General features: G+C 40.6%; 2 protein-coding genes across 3 annotated transcripts; both read left to right on the top strand.

Annotated features, from left to right (window-relative positions):
* Nucleotides 1–429: 429 nt before the first annotated feature.
* Nucleotides 430–8145, top strand: LOC101466377 (uncharacterized). The gene is made up of 2 exons (XM_004539461.2): nt 430–689; nt 6675–8145. The coding sequence occupies exons 1-2, from the start codon at nt 524–526 to the stop codon at nt 7616–7618; spliced, it is 1110 nt and encodes a 369-aa protein (XP_004539518.1). The 5' UTR covers nt 430–523; the 3' UTR covers nt 7619–8145.
* A 4349-nt stretch (nt 8146–12494) lies between these two features.
* On the top strand, nt 12495–24974 carry dna2 (DNA replication helicase/nuclease 2). Of its 2 annotated transcripts, none has more exons than XM_076882164.1 (25): nt 12495–12879; nt 13046–13111; nt 13335–14268; nt 14523–14619; nt 16571–16720; nt 16971–17154; nt 17379–17527; nt 17782–17904; nt 18193–18430; nt 18520–18634; nt 18787–18943; nt 19060–19248; nt 19511–19753; nt 19854–19967; nt 20091–20200; nt 20443–20552; nt 20658–20786; nt 20974–21066; nt 21217–21410; nt 21542–21631; nt 22324–22537; nt 22797–22886; nt 23034–23219; nt 23311–23459; nt 23639–24974. In XM_076882164.1, the coding sequence occupies exons 1-25, from the start codon at nt 12850–12852 to the stop codon at nt 23688–23690; spliced, it is 4206 nt and encodes a 1401-aa protein (XP_076738279.1). In that variant the 5' UTR covers nt 12495–12849; the 3' UTR covers nt 23691–24974. The 2 variants fall into 2 exon arrangements, with proteins under 2 accessions (XP_076738279.1, XP_076738276.1); XM_076882161.1 differs by having other exon boundaries at nt 18190–18430.
* Nucleotides 24975–25000: the final 26 nt, after the last annotated feature.

Raw genomic sequence — 25000 nt, 5'->3', positions numbered from 1 at the left:
CACTGAAATAGGTGATCAATACAAACATGTACGTCATTTTTTTTCTTTCTTGACCAGTAGGTGGCAATAAAGCTCTATCATGGAAATATGATCGTATTACAGTGTGCCTCGGCAATCCTTTGTTGCCATGTCCTTCTATAAACGTGAATTCGCTTTTACAGCGTGCCATTTGTATTTGCTGCAGACAGCTTCACTGGGCAACTTCAGCATATTTATGTCCTTGAAAGTTCGTATTGCATGATTTAAACTTTTGTTTGTCCGTTTCATGAACATTGTTTTATAGTATAATACAGTCCTATACAATAAAACACACAGTTAATTTTATGGTATATTTGTGATTTGCAAATTACGAAAAGATACGATGATTGTGAGTGATCACGTGGATGTGGTTACACTTGTGTTCAGAAAGTCATTTTAATGTTGACAGTTCTTGGTTTTCTCGCGATATCTGGCAACCCAAAAGCAGCCTTTCACCCCTGAGCTCGTCCAAAAACACACTAGAGGACTCTTATCGCCCGCAGAAATGTTCAAAACAGAGAAACTAAGAGCTGTGGTCAATGAACGACTGCAGGCGGCTGCCGAGGAAATATTCAACCTCTTTGAAGAAGCTGTAAGAGACTATGAGAAGGAAGTGCTCTGTTCAAAGCAGGAGGTCGAGCAACAACGGCGAAGCCTGGCCGGGTGGAAAGGTAACGGCAGGACAACCCTGAAGCTGCATGGACACTTTGTAGCATCTGTTAAGCTCAGCCAGTGTTCAGTCTTAGGAAACATCTAGTAAACAGTTTACAGAAGCCAGTAAATAGCGCCATTTTGCATCCCTGAAAGAGGGAGGGGGATGCAAAATGGCTGTCAAATGAATAAAAATGAACCACAAGAGGATTTCCTGCATATCTTAACCAAGATTTAGGTTTAAATTTCAGCGCTTTTCATCTCTCGGCTTCCTTGTTTAAAATAATTTGTGTGGTAGCTAGCTTAAAGAATGGAAAAATGAAAAAAAAAATAAGCTTTTTCTTTTTTTCATTTTTAAAGATATTATTATGAAATGAACCTGTTCCAAGTCCAGAATATGCTTCACGATAGTGTTCGGTGCTTGGAGACAGCTGATTAGTAGCCACTCTTTTTCCTATAGTGCTCATTGGTTCATTAATTAAACAAATAGTGACTGTACAGAGTAATATCTGGTCATATTATAGTTTCAAACCTCAGTATCAAAAAGGAATTTGACTGTTTTAAGCCTGGTTTATGTATCTGCATCTTTACAGCTGGGCTCACCTGTCAATTAAAGTGCCACATCAACAACAGAGTATCTTAATAATCTAAAGACAGAATCCACCGTACCAACAGTAGGCTATTTATAGCATCTTTATATCCTAGCACAGGTAAAGGATTTGGTCTCTATAGCCAGTTTACCCCTTCAGAACATTCACTACTGTCATGGACTTTTGATAACTCATCTATTTAGTAGGGGTGCAACGATACACAAAATTCACGGTTCGGTTCGATACTTTGGTGTCACGGTTCGATATTTTTTCGATACAAAAAAATGTTCATGCCTTTTTAATTTGTCATTTATTAAAATTATAAATATATATTTTAACTCAAAAGTACAGTTTTTAAATTTAATGTTGCTGAAACAAAAGTAATTTAAAAAATAAATATCTCTCAGGGCTCTCAAAATTTCAAAATCCCTGGTAGCCCTTCAGGCAGGGACTCTTCAGTTTTTGGTAGCCCAAAATAAATGTAAGTAGCCCGAATAAAAAAGAGAGCAATTTTTTGATTGATGTTTTGTTTCCTGTTTTGTTTCCTTTACAATATTATACATTAAAGTATAATATTGTAAAGGAAACAAAACATTAATCAAAAAATTGTTGAAAAACAAATTACAACATTGTATAAAAATTACAATCATCAACTCAAATACTTGGTTCTAATTGAACAGAAACTTGTAAGAACTGTGTAGGACATGAATCAGTCTGTGTCAGATCCTGAATTTGAAATTTCCACTGAAGTCACGGGTAAGAGACAAGTGGAACCAAGATCTAGGCCATTTGCTTTTTGAAGTTTGCAAAGACTGCTAAATTTTGCCAGTGGTAGTTCACTCTTTGCAACATAGTACGCTGTTCTAAACAGATTTTTCAGGTTTATTTTTAGTATGTTATTTGCAATTGGTGTTTGTTCTGGGAAAGATATTGCAGACTGAGCAATAATGCATTTCTTGCATTTCTCATGGGTTCTAATGGGGGCCTTTCTTAAAATGACTGGTCCCAGTAACAAAGGCGCTTGTCGACTCAGAAATCGAGAGAAAACCAACAACACACCCGGCAGAACATTGTTATTTACATGCACATAAGTGGTCCGCATGTGCGCATTCGCTGTCAAAATAAAAGACGCGCACCAGATAAGAAGTTGCAACGCGCGTTTGTGTCCATATAAAAAGCAGTGTTTTTGTCCGCTAGAGTGGGATTTTCACGGCACATTCCGCACCACATCTCTGTGCGTTCATCATTTGTTTGAAGCCAGCTCACCTCCTGCAAACACTTTTCCGAGAATACGCGCTTCTTTTGTGGTTCGGACTCCTGACATTTCTTTGGAGGTGGAGGAACACCAAAGTAGTTGCTTAAAGGAGCTTCTTCGACATCTTTAAGAGTTCTAAACAAATGTCTGTCCTCCTCCAGAAAATCTTATGTATGCAAACACGCGTTGCAACTTCATATCTTGTGCGCGGTTTTTTTTTTTTTTTTTTTGACTGCGAATGCGCACCTGCGGACCACTTATGTGCAGCCCCGGTTATATAGCTCGTCATATTGCAGCCACAGAAATTCTTTTGTCCATGAAACCATAAAGCTGCACTTTCTTTTTGCCTTAGTCTGATTTGTCATAACTTTTCCGTTTTGTGGTAAGCTTTTCTTTGGCTGTCACTTCTTCACCCTGACCTGTCTTATTTGGCTCAGCAGAACTAAAATATATATCCTGCTGCTTTTACACACACACACACACACACACACACACACACACACACACACACACACACATAACGGTCAGCAATTCTCTGCGCGATCAACCTCTCATATGTTTAAGCTTGCTGCGGGAGATTTCACTTGTCATGTTTGCATAGTAAGCTAACGATTGATAAGACGATGTCAGAGGAATTGGTGCACAAATTATCATCACTCACCAATCAGTGCTGTCGCTCTCTATACACAGTTCGCGCGATTGCAAAGTGAAACAAGTGAAAGCAAAAAACAAGCGCAAATTCAAACGCGATTTCAATATGTCACATATTGACAGTGACTCACCGATGCCAATGACATAATTACCCAGCTACATTTCCGAAAGAATGCAAAAGCATTGACATATATTTTTCCTTCCTACAATAGCCCGACGGGCAGGGCAGAGATAGATTTTGGTAGCCCGACTGGAAAAATCGCTAGCCCCGGGACGTCGGGCTAGCGATTTTGCAAGCCCTGTATCTGATTGAGGAATCACTCATCTTTGGAAAAGAGAGTTTATTACAGAGAAATGGCTCTTTCCAAAATAAAAGCTATACTATACGCTTCTTCTGGGCTATATTCTCAGCAGCATATTGTAGCGGGTCAGGGCTGTTCGGGGTTCTGTTTGTACAGTTATGTTTTGTTTATGTTGCCATAGTGACGGGTGACGCCCTCTCGCTGCGACGGTGTGTCCTTCCAGGGTCAGAGGGCGCCCTGTGTGTTGTTGCTGTTGTTGCTGTGCGGTTGCCGCGCTGAGCAGTTAGCTAGCGGCAGTGTTCTTCTGCAGATGTCAATAAACGGCTGTGCTCCCTGGCTAGCTCACGGGAAGCAAGACCAAACGACACCTCCGTCTCTTCCTTGTCTGAGCTCGCCACAATATTAAACATATCAGGTCCCCATAAGGAGAATCATGTGCTAACGGCTGTCTAAATGACTCGGGTAAAGTTTGTAGCATGCATGCTTGTTGTTTTTGTCTGCTTCCACTTGTCTTTGCACTAGGATGATGTCGGCGTAAATGTGCAGTCATATTCATGTGTTCCCACTAGTGCTGTCAGCGTTAATCTCGTTGAAATGACGTTAACGCCACAACACGGCAAATCTCCGTTAACGAGCTACCCCTGATCGCCCCGTGCGTGGGGCTAGACGGCTAACACGTTAATGAGCTAACTGCACTAACACACTACTTCCCACCCATGTAATTGAGCATTGCGTGGCACATCCAACATACTGTTTTACTTTAGTCCATGACGCGCTTACCTTCAGGGTCATACGTCACATGAAAACCAAAATAATTCCAAACGCCAGATCTGAATGAGGGTGGGGGAGGTTCAATTTGCCATGTTGCAAGGAGAGTTTAACTTCTGTCTCGCTAGCTTGCCCTGCGCTCTTCCTTCTGACGATGCTGTCTGTGTTGAACGCTCAGTGGATCTGCGCTCGACAGTGCAGCCTAGGCGGAGTAGTCGAACGCTGATCCACTGAGCGCTCAACACAGACAGCATGGTCAGAAGGAAAGTTGATAAAATAAATTACAAATGTTGTATTGTTCGATACATATGCGTACCGAACCGAAAGCACTGTATCGAACGGTTCAATATCGATACGAGTATCGTTGCACCCCTACTATTTAGATATTATGGAGGCTAAAATGGAGGAGTGACAGGTGTGCAAACAGACCTGAACCAAACCTGTGATTGTGTTTATGCTGATCGTGCCTTTTGCAGCATTTTTTTGGAATTATATATATCCTGCTGTGAGGTAAAGGCTGTCAACAATGTTTAATGGTCTTTAATTTAGTGCTGAAAAGCAGACTTTAGTGTCTTTGTATTGCATCCATACATTTTATGGATTCAGCTTGCTAACCAACTATGCTTTGCGTTAGTTGTTAACTTAGTACTCTGCCCTCTACTCTAAATAGTTTCATGCCTGGCTCCAAAAAAATCAACATGGTGGGGACACAAAAGTTCCCAGCTTCAATTGTCTCTAACTTAAGATGTCAGCTGAGGTTGGAGACAGTTTCTGAAATTGGGACAGAGCCCCATAGCTGTTTAGGAAAGAGTCATCTTCAAGTCTCAGCTCCTTCTCTGTGGCTCTGACTGTGTGAAAGACCTGCGTCTCCCTGCTCAGAGCCTCCAGCTTCTTTTTCATCATTCTCCTCTTATGCCCCACTGCTTCCCTGAGTGCAGCCAGCTTGGCATCTTCCTCTGTTTGGAACCGGTGAGGCTTTTTAAACTGCTTCTCGGTGTGGTGTGGTGTATTATTCTGAGGATCTGTTGAAGAGACACAGTGGCTGCTGATGGTTCAGGCAGAAGAGTCATGAGTTTTTCAGACTTTAGAGGGCCAGCAGTGCTAGCAGTCTAAGCCCAGGCGCCCACACCCTAATCTCTCCAGCCACAGCCTCTGACTGTTATGTAGGGATACAGAGGCATCCCCATGAAAGCCAAAAAACCTAATCTTTCCAGTGTGGGTCTACCCCTTTGGTGCAGAGGAGCAGTTTCTCACAGGGATTATACTTTCCACCCCTGCGAGTAAACTCCAGCCCCAGTGACGTAAGCTTCGTCATTATGTAGTTAGCCCCAGAGTCCAAGGAACCAACCAGTGACTTATCTCACTCTACACCACAACAGCCAGATACATCATCACATTCATCATCATCATCAGTGCAGAAACCGTTCCAACCACCAGAGTTATTACAGTCCTGTATTTTCTAATTAGTTGTAATTTTTATTCTAATTTTGAGGTTTTTTAAGTCAGTTTCCAGAAGTTTCGTTTTTAATAGTTTAAAAATGTTCAGTTTTAGTTTAGATTTTTTAGTTTCAGTGTTAGTTTTGTTCTTTTTTTATTATTATTGTATGTAGGGCATATGTCACAGGCAGGATTTAGGAAAATCAGGACATGTATTATAATAAAAACGCAGAACTTTTTGGAAGTAGTTGACTCTTAGGTCAGGTGCCACAGTCTCAAATCTAAACCACAGCTTTGTGCGCTCTCTGAAGTGATTGTTCAGTTTTTCACCTCTCTGCTGATCAAGCACCACATTCTCAGTTTCTCAGCTTTGCTAGTCGGCCAGACTCTGAGTCCTGGTGGTTCAAAGCTTTTTCATTCACATTTAACATGTTTTTGTGCTCTTTTACTTAAGCTGTTTAGCTGGTATGTATGTTGTATACTTATATTGACAATAAATAAATAGTGAAATATGGAAGAATTGAAATGATTTTCCCAATAAACATTTTGCAAAGAACAATGTAATCTGTTTGGTTCAGGAAGCCTCAGATAGAGAAAACTTCCAGTGAAACACAAGGACCTGTTTCCACCTTTCATCTTCACTACTGCATCCAAAACAATGAAACGTGACCCAGAAACCTGTAGTTCTAACACTGTAAAATAAAAACCTAATTGCAGTTTTGATATCACTGCATTTGAAGTTTATTTACGGTATTTTTGTTTTATCCGAGCTTCATAATAAAGCAGAGTCTTTGCTTTCATATCAAAAACAAGAAATCATCAAGAGAATAAGTTCCAGTGCATCTGTTATTGTTTTATGCAAAAGAAGTAGTAAGATGTCTTTTTCAACAGCAGACTACACGTCATAATTTAAAAATTAAAAATCTGAGATTTGTATTGTAGAGCTTTCTGCTTGATAAAGTGAAAACCTAAATCCATTTTCTGATATATGATGTTGTCTAGTCCCTCTGCAGTTCTCCGTCCAGGAAGATGGTGCTTGCTCTGAGCAGGATCACCCTGAGAAGAAGACAGACCTGTGTGAGGATGACCGAGAGCCCCGGATTAAAGAAGAACAGGAGGTAGAACTGTGGTCGGCTCCAGTGTGTGAAAAGCAGGAAGAGGCTGACACCAAAGACGCCATGTTTAATATAGTTTATGTGGAGAGAGGTGAGGATGGGAAGCATTCAGAAAATCTGGGCCAGACTGTCAGGAATGGTGAGGAAGATCACTCGCCCAGCTGCTCAGCTCGAACTGTTAAACAAAGCTGTGGCGCATCAGAGCCGACCAGCAAGTGTCCATCGAGTGAAATAAGTGATGATGAACAGCAAGACAGTGTAAAACGTCACTCGGGTGTAAACAGTAAGAGAGAAGAGAAATCTGGCGAAACAGTAGAAAAACCTTACACCTGCAGCGTTTGCAGCAAGAATTTCAGGAATAAATCCATTCTGACTCGTCACATGAAAACGCACAGGGGAGAGAAACCCCACAGTTGCAGCGTGTGTGGCAAAAGCTTCATCCAGCGCTCATATTTACAGACTCACATGAACTCACACTCTGGACAGAAGCCGCACACGTGTAGCGTCTGCGGCAAGGGATTCACGCAGGTGGGAAACATGAACGCCCACATGCGTATCCACACAGGAGAGAAGCCTCACAGCTGTAACGACTGTGGTAAAAAATTTAGAGAGAAAGCCGACCTTATCAAGCACATGATAATTCACACAGGTGAGAAACCCTACGGTTGCACCCTGTGCCATATTAAATTCAGTGCCCACTCGAATCTGACTCGCCACATGAAGACTCACTCAGGCGAGAGGCCGTACAGTTGCACGGCTTGTGGGAAAAGATTCATCCGACGCTCCCATCTAATTATTCATATGAACACTCACACAGGAAAGAATATCTAGACTTCAGAAATTACTTGCTCTTTTATATTTTTCTTAAATGAAAAAGATGAAACACAAATGTCATACTGAAAAGTTTCTTTGTGCTATTGTGGAAGAAGACATGAAGAAAGTTGTAATACTGTAGGTGATTTGGTAATGCTTCAGTTGCACGAGTCCAGAGACCGGCAGTGACCTCTACCAACCACCGCTGGTCAGTAAGCGAAAATGCATATCCCTGAAAGGTTTGCAAGTGGTTGCTGGCTGTTGCCAAATAAAATTGGTGGCAAAGAGATGCATGGTGCTGCACTAAAAATAACTTAGTTACTTTGGTCGCTAGAAGACCAAACCAGAAATGGAAAACATTCACTTTTAAAGCAAAGGTTGTGCCGTGCAGCTGCAGCCAACATGTTTCAGTGTTCCAGTTTGCACTTTTAGAGTACTTGGTGACTGCTGTTGACTTTACAAACAACTGTAATGTTTTATGCTTCTATTATGTAATAATTATGTTTTATTCCAGGCTTTCAGGAACAAATAAAATAATCATTCTAACACACTTTATAAATATTTCTTTATGCGTGTGTGTATGTGTGTATATATATGTGTGTGTATATATATATATATATATATGTGTGTGTGTGTGTGTGTGTGTGTGTGTGTGTGTGTATGTATGTGTGTGTATGTATATATATATATATATATATATATATATATATATATATATATATATATATATATATATATATATATATATATATATATATATATATTATATACACACATACACATATCCAATTTTATTGGAATTCCACGTGAAAGACCAATACAAAGTGGTGTACACGTGAGAAGTGGAACGAAAATCATACATGATTCCAAACATTTTTTACAAATAAATAACTGAAAAGTGGGGTGTGTGTAATTATTCAGCCCCCTGAGTCAATACTTTGTAGAACCACCTTTTGCTGCAGTTACAGCTGCCAGTCTTTTAGGGTTTGTCTCTACCAGCTTTTGCACGTCTAGAGACTGAAATCCTTGCCCATTCCTCTTTGCAAAACAGCTCCAGCTCAGTCAGATTAGATGGACAGCGTTTGTGAACAGCAGTTTTCAGATCTTGCCACAGATTCTGGATTGGATTTAGATCTGGACTTTGACTGGGCCATTCTAACACATGGATATGTTTTGTTTTAAACCATCCCATTGTTGCCCTGGCTTTATGTTCAGGGTCGTTGTCCTGCTGGAAGGTGAACCTCCGCCCCAGTCTCAAGTCTTTTGCAGACTCCAAGAGGTTTTCTTCCAAGATTGCCCTCTATTAGGCTCCATCCATCTTACCATCAACTCTGACCAGCTTCCCTGTCCCTGCTGAAGAGAAGCACCCCCAGAGCATGATGCTGCCACCACCATATTTGAAAGTGGGGATGGTGTGTTCAGAGTGATGTGCAGTGTTAGTTTTCTGCCACACATAGCGTTTTGCATTTTGGCCAAAAAGTTCAATTTTGGTCTCTTTTGACCAGAGCACTTTCTTCCACATGTTTGCTGTGTCCCCCACATGGCTTGTGGCAAACTGCAAACGCGACTTCTTATGGTTTTCTGTTAACAATGGCTTTCTTCTTGCCACTCTTCCATAAAGGCCAACTTTGTGCAGTGCACGACTAATAGTTGTCCTATGGACAGATTCCCCCACCTGAGCTGTAGATCTCTGCAGCTCGTCCAGAGTCACCATGGGCCTCTTGGCTGCATTTCTGATCAGCGCTCTCCTTGTTCGGCCTGTGAGTTTAGGTGGACATCCATGTCTTGGTAGGTTTGCAGTTGTGCCATACTCCTTCCATTTCTGAATGATCGCTTGAACAGTGCTCCGTGAGATGTTCAAGGCTTGGGAAATCTTTTTGTAGCCTAAGCCTGCTTTAAATTTCTCAATAACTTTATCCCTGACCTGTCTGGTGTTTTCATGTATAATAAAAATAACTCTTTGGAGAAAGGTTTGACTTTCCTCCAAAAGACAGGGTTAGGGTTATCACATATGATAACTTAGATCCCAGAGGATACAAAAGTTTATTCCTACTGAATATGTAGTTCTTTGGGTGTCTCCTACAAAGACAACAGCTCAATGATTTCCCAATAAACCTCTTCATTTACCAGGTAGGAGCAAACGGTGCTTTTGTTGGGAATATTTTCAGACATGTCTAACACACTAGTAATTTCAGCAGCAGGAAGGTGCTTTTTGTGATTGACTCAAATTAACTGTGATGACTGTGTTCATTTAAGTGTAAATGCATATTGTCCTGTGCAGCTGTGGGTTCAAGGTTTCATTCATGAGACTATATTAAGAAAAATTGGTGATGTGGGTGATTGTGATGATTCAGTTTTCCTTTAATCAAGAAATCATCAGGCCTCATCAAGATGACGGGATGTTGAATATGTAAAGATGTCTGATGGGATTGAGAAACAGATCACAGACAGAAACAGGTGGTAAAGTAAAATACCCAGTTTGATGCTTTCACAGTCAAAGTGGAAGCCTGGAAATGAAATTAAAGGTCACTCTATTAAACTTACTCTGTTTGGAGTTTTAATTTTACATAACTTTTGTTTTAGTGTATTGAATTATTTTTCTCTTTCCTGTGTTTTTATTCAAATATACCACTGCATTTGAGAATTGCACAAAACATCTACTCTTCATTCATCGTGTGTGTGGGTGTGTTCCTGTCGAGTTATCTTTGTGAGGACCGAAATCTGCATTCTACTATACTTGTGAGAACCAACAGTCACTTGTGAGGACACACACACCGGTCCTCACAAATTTGAAGGCATTTTTGAGGCTCAACATGGGGTTTTAGTGTCAGGGTTACACAGGGCTTGTGTGTGTGTGTGTGTGTGTGTGTGTGTGTGTGTGTGTGTGTGTGTGTGTGTGTGTGTGTGTGTGTGTGTGTGTGTGAGAGAGAGAGAGAGGCCTAGTTAACTTCTCTTGCTATTAAAAAACCTTGTGTTTTTGATGTAAGGCAAGGTAACAATAACTTTGTGTATGCGACATTTGTCACAAGCATGTGAAATTCGGTTAATTGTGTGAGGTATTCACACTCTAGTTTTCAATTTGTTATTCATTACCAGAATTATTATGGATGTGATGAGTCACAAAGGTTATATGAGCAATCGACAAAAGTCAAAGTAGCACAAAATGTGCCCGGATTTGCTTTTATTGGGTTCTTTTAAAGTATTTCAGATCCCACATTTGAGCAGGGGCTGTCAAACATGAGTAGGAAATGACACCAGCTCAGAGCACCTGAGATAGTTTTGTCTTTGACATTTCTATTATTTTTTTTAAACACATGAAAAACAACACATGCTTTAATATACCTCCCAGTCTGCATATGGAAATAAGGTGAGCGAAGTGTTTTAAATCCAAACAGCATAGCTATCTGGATTTCCTAAAGCTCCTGTCAACCTGAAACAAAGCTCATTTTCTGCTAAAATACCTTCATTAATTTATATGATTTATCTTAATTCATTTATTTTTTTGCAGAAACCAATCCATCCATGGATCAATGTTTCGAACAACTCGGCACAAGCATGTCAGGAGAACACCTTCAACTCCTGGAGCTGTGCCTCCATCAATGTATTATCCAAACGAGACGAACGTGCCAAAACTTTCTGCTATCTTTTCCTATGACAGCTGAACTTTACATTTTGAGTAGTTGCTATTTACACCTTGAAGAAAACGATTTATTGTCCTATTCATGATCCTCCCATCAGCCTTTTTAGATTATATATTTTGGGCAACATAACGTTGCAGTTGTAGAAGCTGAAATGTAGCGCAAATATTTAAAAATATTTAGATGTCAAAGGTGAGATTTTACACAAAGACTTCAGACACTTCAATAAAACAAAGTCAGCTGGTGTACTAAATGGTGATGACTGATTCAAAAGAGTACAACAAGATTTAAATGTATGTCTGCGTCATTAAATCAGAACTTTGTTTCTTCTCTGATAAAATAACATGTTGAAGTAGCTGCTCTTTACAATTACTCAGTTATTCAAACATTCAAATGTGCAATAAATTTAAAAGAAAAATCCAGTCCAATCCACTGGGCAGCTATGGAAAATGTGAAGAAGTGCAATTTTGGACTTTTACCTGTATTTATAGTCCTGCTGATAAAGACTTCTCTCAAGACCACTCACACTACACTAATAAAATAATAGATACACAATTAAATGACAATGGCCACAGTAAAATAAAAATTAGAAACTTTATGTGAATGAAAAAAAGACTTTCTGCTTTATATTTAGAGGACAGTCTGGGCAATGAGCTACCAGAATTTTCAGTAATTTATTTCCTACAATTTAAGCCCAAACGTTTGTGCTGACAGGTTTCTTTCATTTGCTACAGCAGCATTTCTTTATCATATAGAAACACTAAGACATACTGTTACTCTTCTCATATCGAGTTTTATGTTATGTTAAATGTTAGTTTAATGTCTTTACACCGTCAGGAATGGCATTTTCACTGGTTCTGCTCGCTTAAGGTCAAAGTGGGCTGTATGCAGCTCACAATATAAAACGAGTTTGCCATCCCTTCCCTAAAAGGAGCAACCAAAAGAAGGTTTGTTTAAAAAAACAGAACGTAAATAAAAATATAAAGTCGATAAAAAAGCTGACAGATACTGTATGTTGTAGTTTAAAGCAAATTCACCCTGATACTAATTCCTGGGAAAATAAATACATATCTCTTGCAGTGTAATTTTTATTTCATATCTAATAAAATTAAATAAAAAATTAATTCACGTAAAACAAACTTTCGATTTTTTTTTTTATTTTTTATTTTTGCCATTCATGTATGGCTGTTAACCGTTGGGTGACAGCATGATTCATCACTTTACTTCCTGCCCCGCCAAAAGTTGTTTTCTTTTCTTTAGCGGAACTGCGTAGATGTAATTTCCGTTCCGCGAAACTGAAAATCGGCGCGCAGGGCTTTTAAACGACCTCAATAGCAGACAGAGAAAATGAATGACATCGCTGAACCAGCATCGTAGTTTCTTCAAATAATGGAGCAATACGGTTAACTGTGGCCGGGACATTAGTGATTCATGTCGGTGTGGTGGAGATGCAGAGTCGGTCGAAATTAAATGAAACGAGCGGTCTTCTGGGAACTGTGACGGTGGCTGCTGGGGTAGGCTGCTCCTGACAACAGGATAACTACCAGCTCATTAAAGAAGCGCCCTGAAGCAGCTGTGTTCACACTCCTGGCTGCTGTTTAAACTGTCGCCATGAACAGGATGAAAATGAAGAAAGCCGAGGTGGGTTGTTGTCATAGTAATAATGGGTCACTGTTAATTGTGACACCTGGTTTAGTGCTGCTGCATCATCAGTCATCCACAGCTCCACAGTGTCGTGTTTATGTTGTTGTTTTGTTTGTTTTTTTTGGTTCACCAATGTGAAGGGTGTCATTGTGATTTCTTTCAGGTTCTTCGAGGCTTACCTGGGGGGCAGAAGAACATCTCTGCCTTCTTTTCCTCCCAGAACCGAAAGGTATCACTGTCCTGTTTCTTTTAGGTCTTATTACAGATGATATATTAATATCACCAATTATTGTCCTTATTGGTCATTAAGAACGATGATACTTACTAGTAATCTGTTCATAATGGTCACGTAATTCCATTCATATACTGTTCAGTCAAATATTTTAAGAACTAATATAGCACGTGCCGTATAAGATGTGTATTAAATTACTTATTGAGTGTTTTGCTTGTAGGTCTTCCCAACTTCCACAAAAGTATCCACCACGGGTGCGGTCCAGCCCAAGACTGAGCCTCCAGTCAAAGATGGTGAAAGCTCTCTGTTCAGAGTCCATTCCCCATTAAAGAGGAGTGTCCTTGGGGACCTTGAAAACCTCCTCCCCTCCTCACCAGATCTCCTACTTTCTGTGCCTGAGACGCCAAACAGTCAAATCAGGCATACCTGCTCTCCCTCCTTTAAGAAGGACCTCAGCAGGGAGGAGGTGTGCCTGGCAAACCTCGGCCAGCTGTCTCCTGTCTGTCGCAGTCCTCGCTCCAAAGGGCCAAATTTACGGAGAGTAATGGCTAAGGATGGAGGAAAAGCCAAGAGGGAAGATAGAACGTCTGGCTCCATGAAAAGGCTGTTCAGCCCCCCTGAAGAGTCACATGATGCCAAGAGACCAAGAACTACCAGCCCATTGACCACAGGAGCAGTGATTATGAGTAGAAGCCTGAAAGAAAGAAATTATATAACTGAGCCAGAGAAAACACCCTCCTTACCCACTGAACGTTCAGCAGGTTGTTATGACAAGTCTGTGGGTCACAGTCAAGGCACTGAATTGATCTTAAATGATGGTAGAAGCGCAATAATATCAGTGCAGTCTGTGTCTTCCCTCTCTTTGGGCCAAGAGAAGAAACCTCAGCAAGAACATGATGAGCAAGATTCTGGTTTTACTTTGATAACGGAGCAGACAGCAGCTGAGGCCGAAACCAGCAGAAAGCTACACACTAGTGTGGAAAAGGACACTCCTAATGCACATGTGCATGAAACCAGTGCTCAAGCTATCACACCTGCACTGCACGGAGGTTCAAAGGAGAGAGAGGTTCACCCAAACGTAAAAGAGACCACAAGAACATCGAAGAAGGTTGGAGATGGAGACCAAAAAACACAGGATCAGGAGCAAAATGGCGGTATGACCTTCTCTCTTATTTTCACATAGTTTCCTGTGCCAAATGCAACCATTTTGCCAGCATGCTTTAATGAATTAAATTTTCTCCTGTCCAGGCTGTACCAGAGTTACAAATGTTGAAACTTCTTGTAGTCTTAAAGAGCAGAAAAAAATAGTACAATACACCTTACCATGTCTTTGCTTGTAGTTTGATTTGAATTTCTATTTACTTACCTTTTATGCTAAAACACTAAAAACAAACAATTTATAACACAGGAACGGCTCCTGCGTGTCCCACAGAAGAGCGACTGGATGAGAGCTGGTTTGCAGATCAGATGGAGCATAACGAAGGTCTTAAGACCAAAAAATCCCGGTGAGAAAGACACCAAAATGCTGACTTGGAAAGGGGAAAAAAGATGAAGAAGCCCTGATGGACAAAGTATCTGATTTTGGGCTGAAGGATTTGATGTTAATGTGATATACAGTGGGGCAAAAAAGTATTTAGTCAGCCACCGATTGTGCAAGTTCCCCAAGTTAAAATGATGACAGAGGTCAGTAATTTGCACCAGAGGTACACTTCAACTGTGAGAGACAGAATGTGAAAAAAAAATCCATGAATTCACATGGTAGGATTTGTAAAGAATTTATTCGTAAATCAGGGTGGAAAATAAGTATTTGGTCACCTCAAACAAGGAAAATCTCTGGCTCTCACAGACCTGTAACGTCTTCTGTAAGAAGCTTTTCTGTCCCCCACTCGTTACCTGTATGAATGGCACCTGTTTGAACTCATCATCTGTATAAAAGACACCTGTCCACAGCCTCAAACAGTCAGACTCCAAACTCCACCATGGCCAAGACCAAAGAGCTTTCGAAGGACACCAGGAAAAGTATTGTAGACCTGCACCAGACTGGGAAGAGTGAATCTACAATAGGCAAGCAGCTTGGTGTGAAAAAATCAACTGTGGGAGCAATCATCAGAAAATGGAAGACATACAAGACCACTGATAATCTCCCTCGATCTGGGGCTCCACGCAAGATCTCATCCCGTGGGGTCAAAATGATCATGACAACGGTGAGCAAAGATCCCAGAACCACACGGGGGGACCTGGTGAATGACCTGCAGAGAGCTGGGACCAAAGTAACAAAGGTCACCATCAGTAACACACTACAACGGCAGGGAATCAAATCCCGCAGTGCCAGACGTGTTCCGCTGCTGAAGCCAGTGCATGTCCAGGCCCGTCTGAAGTTTGCCAGAGAGCACATGGATGATACAGCAGAGGATTGGGAGAATGTCATGTGGTCAGATGAAACCAAAGTAGAACTTTTTGGTATAAACTCAACTCGTCGTGTTTGGAGGAAGAAGAATACTGAGTTGCATCCCAAGAACACCATACCTACTGTGAAGCATGGGGGTGGAAACATCATGCTATGGGGCTGTTTTTCTGCCAAGGGGACAGGACGACTGATCCGTGTTAAGGACAGAATGAATGGGGCCATGTATCGTGAGATTTTGAGCCAAAACCTCCTTCCATCAGTGAGAACTTTGAAGATGAAACGAGGCTGGGTCTTCCAACATGACAATGATACAAAACACACCGCCCGGGCAACAAAGGAGTGGCTCCGTAAGAAGCATTTGAAAGTCCTGGAGTGGCCTAGCCAGTCTCCAGACCTCAACCCCATAGAAAATCTGTGGCGGGAGTTGAAAGTCCGTGTTGCTCGGCGACAGCCCCAAAACATCACTGCTCTCGAGAAGATCTGCATGGAGGAATGGGCCAAAATACCAGCTACTGTGTGTGCAAACCTGGTAAAGACCTATAGTAAACGTTTGACCTGTTATTGCCAACAAAGGTTATGTTACAAAGTATTGAGTTGTATTTTTGTTATTGACCAAATACTTATTTTCCACCCTGATTTACGAATAAATTCTTTACAAATCCTACCATGTGGATTCATGGATTTTTTTTTTTTTTTTTTCACATTCTGTCTCTCACAGTTGAAGTGTACCTCTGGTGCAAATTACTGACCTCTGTCATCCTTTTAAGTGGGGGAACTTGCACAATCGGTGGCTGACTAAATACTTTTTTGCCCCACTGTAATTAGCATTGCCTATGAAAAAGAACCATCAGTATTTATGCAGACCTACTAAAAAAGGCAGAGATTTGCCAGGTTGATGCAACAGTCATCTTTACTTAAAACTGATGAAACTGATGCTGCTGTCTGCAGTTTGTTTCTGCTCATTAAAACATGTTTGGATCAAGTGCATTCAGATTTTTTCTGAGGAAAATGGGAACACTTATGATAAAAAGTCCCTTCTGCCCTCACAGGAAAGTACCAGACCATGTAATCCTTTGTGGAGGACCGAAAAACCGTTACTGGGTCATGAATGTTGAAGAGAGACCTGGCCTCAAAACGCTGACCATCTCATGCTCCAAGCTTCTACATCCAGCCGAGACGTGCCTGCTTAGAGATGGATGGTAATAATGTGTTTGGACATTATCGACATTTTATCACTTTTAAATCAGTATGTCTGGAAATTCATGTGACTACTTGCTGTCTATTCTGTGTGGTTTTATTTGTGTTGTTTGTTTTCCTGTGGATTTTAACTTGTTACATTTATACAGTCCATGATCATTGAAGAATAGTGTAATTGTACACTCTTGCATCATTATTCACTTCACTCTCTTTCTAATTCATTTAAAAAGATTTTTCCTTGGGTGTTCCCAGGGAGATGACACCTGTTCGTCCTGGTGATGTGGTGCATCTGGAGGGCCACTCTGATGGTGGATCCTGGTTAGTGGACAGGGAGCAGGGCTTTCTGGTTTTACTCCCTGATAGCCTCATCTCAGGTACCAGCATCTCCAGCTCCATCCGCTGCATGAGGCGTGCGGTGCTGGGAGATATGTTCAAGGTAAAAGGCTCTACTTGTGATGGTGTGGTGGACACTCATATTAATCACTAACAAAATAGCCACTTTTTTCTTTTAAAATAAAAAATGCAGTATTACTAAAATAAATTCTTATTAAGTGAGGGTTTTTTTGTTGTTTCAAAGACCACAGTTAGAAAATAGATTTTAGTGCATAGTGTTCATCCTGCTTTGAACACATGTACTTTACTATGTTTATGTTTATGCAGAGTTTTGATGGTGGCAGCAAGCAAATGCTTAACGGCACCATGGTCCATGAAGTCTTCCAAAGAGCAGCTACAGCTAAAGATTTTTCTTCGGAGACGCTGTCTAAGCTCGCTGATGAGGCTTTGCACAGTCCTCGATATCTGGGAGATATGTAAGTGGTTAGACTGCTAGCACTGTACCCCAATATTTGATTGTTTGAATAATTGTTGGTTAGTTATTCAGCTTTCATTTTCAGGATGCATTTTTCCCCTATATGGAAATGGAAATGCTGTATAACCATGTCAGTTTGAGCACATGAAATTTCTTTTTCACTGCAGGGACGGGTTGGAAAATTCACTAATCATGTGACATTTTGCATGTTTGGTTTATGTTCCTTCTTTGTTTTTGTCATGCATGTGTTCGTAGGTACAGTTTGGGTGTAACTCAGGAAGAGATGAAGCAGGAGCTGCATGATTATCTCCCCTCACTGGAACACTGGGCAAAGGAATACCTCAACTCTCAAACACCTAAAGCCATAAGCCTTAAAATGTATGTATGCATACACACACACACAAATGTTATCAGCAATGCAGGAATAAACCTAATGATGCTCAGTGTAAAGTTAACCATAGTTTAAAAAGTGATAGCAGACATTTAAAAACAAAAAAGAAGGTACAGGGGTTACTATGAAGCCCTGTGTCTAAGTAGAATAGACACTTCATTAACACCTTTGTTTACTTATTTATTTCAAAATGGCTGCTTTGACTTAAATACTTGCCTAACACCAGTCAACACTTTGTTTATGCTGATTATTTGTGCATCTCTGCCTTCTAGCAGTGGTGGAGCTCCAAGTAGGTGTCAGGACTCGGGAGCTGTCGCTACTGTTACAGAGCTGGCAGACATAGAGGAGAACGTTTGGTCTCCGAGGTTTGGGCTGAAAGGAAAAATCGATGTGACGGCCCGGGTTCGAATCCAAAGACCGCGAAATGGCTTTCACAGAATTCCAGAAGAAAAGACCATCCCTCTGGAGCTGAAAACTGGCAGGGAGTCAAACTCGATAGAGCATCGCAGTCAGGTTACTTGGCATAGACACTGATATGCAGACCAGTAGATTCAGATGAAAAAAGCCGTTTTAATCAGGCAAAGGTGTGTTTCTGCGTGCAGGTGATTCTGTACACTTTGATGACCTCGGAGAGATACAGTCCCGAGGCCGGCTTTCTACTTTACCTCAAGACTGGCAACATGCACCCTGTAGCACCCAGCCACATGGACCGCAGAGGTACTGTATGCCGACGCTTCATGTAGCAACCAACCTGAGCAAAATTCACATGAAAAGATTCAAAAGTAGGGAAACTTGGAATAATTATGCGTTTTGCAAAAAAAATATATCAAATTATCACATTTATTGCTAAACCTCTTGTTTCATGGCAGAGCTGCTGAAGCTAAGGAACACTTTGGTGCATCACATTCACAACTGTGTGGAGAAAGAGGCTGAGCGAAGCTGCCTCTCCAGGCTGCCGGACATACTGACCAACAGACAAACCTGCCAGTACTGTCCTCAAAAGAGAAACTGTGCCTTATATGAGAGGTAAGCCTTTTTTCCCCCTTTTTTTGTCTTCCTTGTGTTGAAGGAAAGCAAGCGTCGCAATTTTTATAAAAATCCTCAACTTCTATCCTTCTTGCTTCATCTCCTTCACTTTTCAGGGCTGTGGATCGCAGCTCTGCAGTCACTGAAGATGTTATACATGAATTTATACAGCAAGAGACTGGCCACCTGACATTGCCTCATCTTAACTATTTTTCCCACTGGCTGCTTCTCTGCTGCTTGGAGTCTGTCACCATGGAGACTAGAAACAGCCGAAAGCGTGTGTGGCTTCAGACGGTTGAGGAAAGGTACGAAGCCAGACCTTCAAACAACAGATATGCTAAGAGTCTTTGGTTTTATCAAGATGTTGAGTTAAAGTTTACCAGAGAGGAAGGAAAAGCAAACAGAGACAGCAAACTTGCTCTTTCCTCTTAAAATTCAGCATAATCAAAAAACTCAGAGGTTGTGAATGAAGACAACTGCTTCACTGTGTAAAAATAAATAAATAATTTGCTTAAATTCCCTTGCTATAGTTCTGAATACTTTGTTTACCTTGGCTTCTGTTTCCAGTGAGAAGAGCGGGAGCTGCGCAGGGAACCTGCGGCTCAGCGGGCCAGTGATGGCTCAGTCTGAAGGTGTTTTCCTTCATTGTTTCCACCGCAGTCATGTTGCTTCGCAGCAAGGTTTGACCAACAGCAGTCTCTCCAGCAGGGATCGCATTGTCGTTAGTGACCTGGAGGGTCGCCTTGTTGGCTTGGCAACAGGTTACCTGTGTGAGGTCAGCCAGACAGTAATCAGCTGCACACTGGACAGGTTAGGAATAAAGGGGCAGTGAGTTGCTGGTCTTTAGATAACACAGATAAGCTCAGCTACCTGATTTTTCACCTGTTTTACTGTTGAATGTGCTTTAAAGGGACCTGTCGAAGTTCAGGGATGTGACATTTCGGCTGGATGGGGATGAAGGTGTGGTGGGCTTCAGCACCCACCTCACCAATCTCTCCAAACTGATGGAAAACTCTCAGGACAGGTGGGGACAGTAAGATGAAATATGAAGTTATGATTGTACAACATTTAGGTGACTTAATACAAATGATTTCACACATTTTACGCTTGGTATTTCTTGTATGGATGAATTTTTTACTGTGTGCAGTGATCGTCTGAGGAAGTTGGTCGTCGACCTTCAAGCTCCAGAGTTCATCTCCAACCTCAGCTCTGTTTTGCCCAAGGAGGCTAAGGACACCGTGGCTGACATCCTCAAAGGTAACTCATCTCTCATGTTGCTTTTTATTTGTTTTATCCTTTTTAAAGTTTCAGTTTTGGTTTACATTTTGCTACTATGACGTAGATCAAAACATATACATAGAATTTTATTAATAAGCGGATTCAAAAAATGTGTTTTTATAAGCACATTGTTAGCAGCGCTGCACAGGTGTTCAAATTTCAGTTTCATACATAAGTATTTTGAAGCTTTGAAAAACTAATGAATTTGTGTTACTGTGTAGGTCTCAACAAACCCCAGAAACAGGCCATGAAGAAGGTGTTGTTATCTAAAGACTACACGCTGGTAGTCGGCATGCCAGGCACAGGCAAAACCACAACCATCTGCACCCTGGTAACCACCACTATTAACTTATTTTAACCATAAATCAACGTTTTGTGTGTGCTGTAACACCAACTGTGACCTTGGTCCTTGTGTCCTCCTCACTCTTCTTCTTAGGTTCGTATCCTGCATGCTTGTGGTTTTAGTGTGTTGCTGACCAGCTACACCCACTCTGCTGTTGATAACATCCTTCTGAAGCTTAAACGTTTCAGAGTTGGTTTTCTGCGTCTGGGTCAGGGACAGAAGGTGTGATATCTTTGACAGTGTTAATGTCCACATTTTGTTTATACTGCAATGAACTTTCTATTTGTACTGATTTGTGCTGTTAAGTAAAGTTGATTCAGTTTCTCATATTTGCACTAAAACTTAATGTCGATAACATTTAATAACTTTATGTGGTAATAAAACTGGTTTATTTTTTGGTTCTCTGCAGGTTCATCCAGACATCCTGCCATACACAGAAGAAAGTGTGAGGAAGAAGGGGGTTCACACTCTTTCAGACCTGGAACAGCTTTATAACAAAGAAGTGAGGAGTTAGTTTTTGGAAACAAATGCAACATTCACTGATTTTAAATAAACTGCCATCATCATTGCGTTATCCTTTCAGACTTGTTTTTTTGTTTTGTGTTTTTTGCCGTATGGTTAGCCAAGCCTTGCTGTTCTTCTGTCTTTCCAGCTGATAGTGGCAACTACTTGTATGGGCATCAAGCATCCTATTTTTACTCGACGCCGCTTTGATTTCTGCATTGTGGATGAGGCGTCACAGATCAGCCAGCCTATCTGCCTGGGACCTTTGTTCTACGCCAAGAGATTTGTCCTTGTTGGAGACCATCAACAGCTCCCACCAATAGTGCAAAACCATGAAGCCAGGTCAAATATCTGTTTCCATAATAACATACAGCTCATTTACAGGGTCACTGCTCAGAGAAGATTCAGCATTTAGGGAATCTGTCGAGTTGAGTGAGAATGTTTTATTTGGGGGGTTTTTTTTGGTCCTTTAGGTCACTTGGGATGGATGAGAGTTTATTTAAGCGACTAGAGCTGCATAGTGAAGCAGTGGTACAACTCAACGTACAGTATCGAATGAACAGGTAATCTACATCCAGGATAACACTGCATGATTTGTTAATCTGGTCTTCTGAAATCTAAGCAGAGCCTTTAAACCCACGCTGCTCTTTTTTCTTTGTTTGTTTCCATGTCACTAAGTGATAATCGGTCACGTACAATAAATAATCCAGCTGGATTTTATTAATGAGTCAGCATGATTCATTAGCTAATTATTGCCACCCCTCAGCTGTAAAGTACTGATGGGGTGTTGTGTGGACACTCAGGTTTGTGGATGTGTTAACTTAAGAATAAGGTGACAAGATTTTGAAATTGATCGCCAGTGTTTTTATTATTTGAAAATGTTCAGTTGAGTTTTTATTAGTTTAGGTATTATTAGTTTATAGTTATTAGTTTATTAATTTAGGAAAAATCAACACAGATATTTCAATAAATGAATTGTATAACTGAATTATTAGAAAGCAGTGACTCAGTCTCAATAAACACATCCATTAATGCCACATCAGGCAAGATGTAAGACCTTATTTTTACCATAACACACACCACACCTAAGGATTTTTCCTCCCTTTCCAAGTTCACAAAATCATTTGCCTTCATGTTTTTGTTTGGCTGGTTTTTGTTTGTTTTGACAAGTTTTGTTTTTTGTTGATTATAATCTTCGTGACAGCCACAGGTATATCCAGACCATGACATCCGTGTGTGTCTCTTATCTTTTTAGGCAGATCATGTCTCTCAGTAACTCTCTGATGTACGAAGGCCGGCTGGAGTGTGGCTCAGAGAGGACGGCCGCAGCACTGCTCACCCTGCCCTTCCTGCTGTCTGTCCAGTCTGAGCTGAGTTCGTACTCTGAGGCTCATCCCCAGCATGCCCTGTCGTGGATACAGTCTACGCTGTTGCCGAGCAATCCTGTTTGCTTCCTGGACTGCTCGATGGTTAGTACAGTAAAGCGTACACTTCAAACATTTTATAATTTGAAATGTGTTGAGGTTGTAAACATAAAATAAAGCAGGTACACTGACTGGAAAAAAAAGTAATTAAAATAAGATTGGGTTATTGTGTGAGACCCTTTTTTTTTTTTTTTTTTTTTTTTTTTTTTTTTAATTAAGTTGGTTTCGTTTAATCACGTCTGACAGACCTGGTGTGTGTGTGGAAAGATGTTTGATTTTTTTCATCTCTACTGGTTCATTTCAGGTGCCTGCACTAGAATCAGTGGAACAAGGAGGAATAAGCAATCACACCGAAGCTGCTCTCATACACACTCTGCTTTCACTTCTCATAAAAGTACACCAGTTTATGAGCTACTTAAGACATAATGAATTACCTATTTTAATACAATCCCCCATAATTAATAATGGAAAGTTTAAAAGTTCTATCAATTATTGGTAGTTGGTACTCATTTTAATCTGTGTTTATTCTTTTTGTTTTCAGGCAGGGTGTAAGCCCAGCGATATTGGTGTTATCGCCCCCTACAGGCAGCAGTTAAAGACAATTCTGGCTCTGCTGCAGTCGCCTGCATTCACTGGTGTGGAGGTGAACACAGTGGATAGATACCAAGGACGGGACAAAAGTCTGATTATTCTTTCTTTTGTCAGGAGCACGGCAGAGGAAGGAAACGTAAGTACTTCTCTTTTCATCGCCTTTTTTTTCTCATGTAAGCGAGTGAATAGAAACCCGACCAGAGTCTTTCTTCCGTGTCTATTTAAAGTTAGGAGAGTTGTTAAAGGACTGGCGTCGCCTGAATGTAGCCATTACCCGCGCCAAACACAAGCTGCTGATGGTGGGCTCAGCCACAACGCTACAACGCTACACACCAGTGGAGAAACTTCTCAACCATCTTCAACAAGAGAACATGATATCCTTTAAAATTGGTTTTGGTTCTACCACTAAACCTTCCTTTATTTTCAGTAGAAATTGGACTTTAATCTGAACACTGTTGTAAATAATTCTAGTGATTTGTGTTTAACAGCGGGTCACCAATGTTCCCACAGTTTCTCTTTGACTTCTGTCTCTTTTCCTAAACTCTTACTTCACATTATCCAGCTCCCATCAGCTGCCCACAAGGCCTTACCCAGCATGGACCTGTGAGAGAAGCCTAAGAGGCCATGAAGGTGTATCAGCTCGTGTGTATGTCTCAGTGGAGTAGCACACGGTTATCATTCACCTCAACTGTGCAGAGATCTAAATGACCTAGAAGAGGCAGAATGTCTCTTTTTAAAACTGAATACTTGAAGTCTCCTGAAGATCAAACGGTCTGCAGTATTAGAAATAACACCTCAACTAAACAAACAATGTTATGAGTGCTACTGACAATGTTGATTTTCCTGTTTGTGTGAAATTCTGAATCTTTTCTTGTATATTTTTGTAGATCAATAGATGGCCAGGTGGCCAGTTTTTAATTCGACACTCTTAAAGCACTGCAGTTTTAAAGGTTTCCGTTATTGTGAGTGTTATGAAACAAGGTACTGAGACAGGGACCAGCTGAAAGGGCTGCATACATAATTGTACTGAATCTTTAAGTTGGTCTTACAGTTAAAATATGTTGGCGTGACACTATGATAGTTTAAAATATGATGCATAAACCTCGGTTTTGTCAGAATGTTCAAATACTTTATCAGATACCTCAATCTCAACACTGAGGACTTTTGGTACTTAAAGCATAGAAAACTTCCTGCTGTGAAAGGGTGGGGACAGCTTTCATGGCCAGATAAGCTCATACATGTCTGTCAGTGTGAAACTAGCTCGGTCTTTAGCATAAAACAAACTAAAAAGCCATATCTATCGTCGTCTGTATGTGACAAAAGGTACCATCCTCCAGCTCTACCTTTTAGAGGTATAGTATCATTCCCTGTTTCCTATGATAGTTATAGTATTTAACCAGAAATGTTAACTTTAAAATAACTTAACTATATCAGTGGGAGTCACTACACTTGTCTGCAGCTAGAAAAACTACGTTTATTCAATTGTTTTCTCAGTAAAAACCTGTATGAGTCAGATCGGCAGAACTACATCTGTGCAGGAACAGATTATACAAAAAAAAACATATCTTGATGACTTTTAGTTTCAGGAATATGTATTATTATTATTATTATTATTATTATGTATGTATTTAGGATCAAAACGAATCTGCACAGTATCAATTTTACCAGTTTAAGCCATACCAGCTGTACTTAACTTTATTGAACCCCATTCATTATTAAGCAGCAAATGTGAAAAATTCTCCCAACCACAAGGCTAACTGTGACTCTTCTGATTTTTACCTGCTTTGTTCTTGTGTTTCTGTTTTTCCCATTTTAAAATCTTTTGGTTGTAATTTTTTTGCTGTAATGTTATGAATAAATGATAGAAATCCTAACAAAGCCTACAGTATGTTTGTCAGCTAAATCATTTCAGGATTA

The sequence above is a fragment of the Maylandia zebra genome, linkage group LG1 (genome assembly GCF_041146795.1).
Source record: "Maylandia zebra isolate NMK-2024a linkage group LG1, Mzebra_GT3a, whole genome shotgun sequence".
NCBI classification, from domain to species: domain Eukaryota; kingdom Metazoa; phylum Chordata; class Actinopteri; order Cichliformes; family Cichlidae; genus Maylandia; species Maylandia zebra.
The sequence above is the reverse complement of the archived record's forward strand: the minus strand, read 5'-3'. Positions and strand labels throughout refer to the sequence as shown.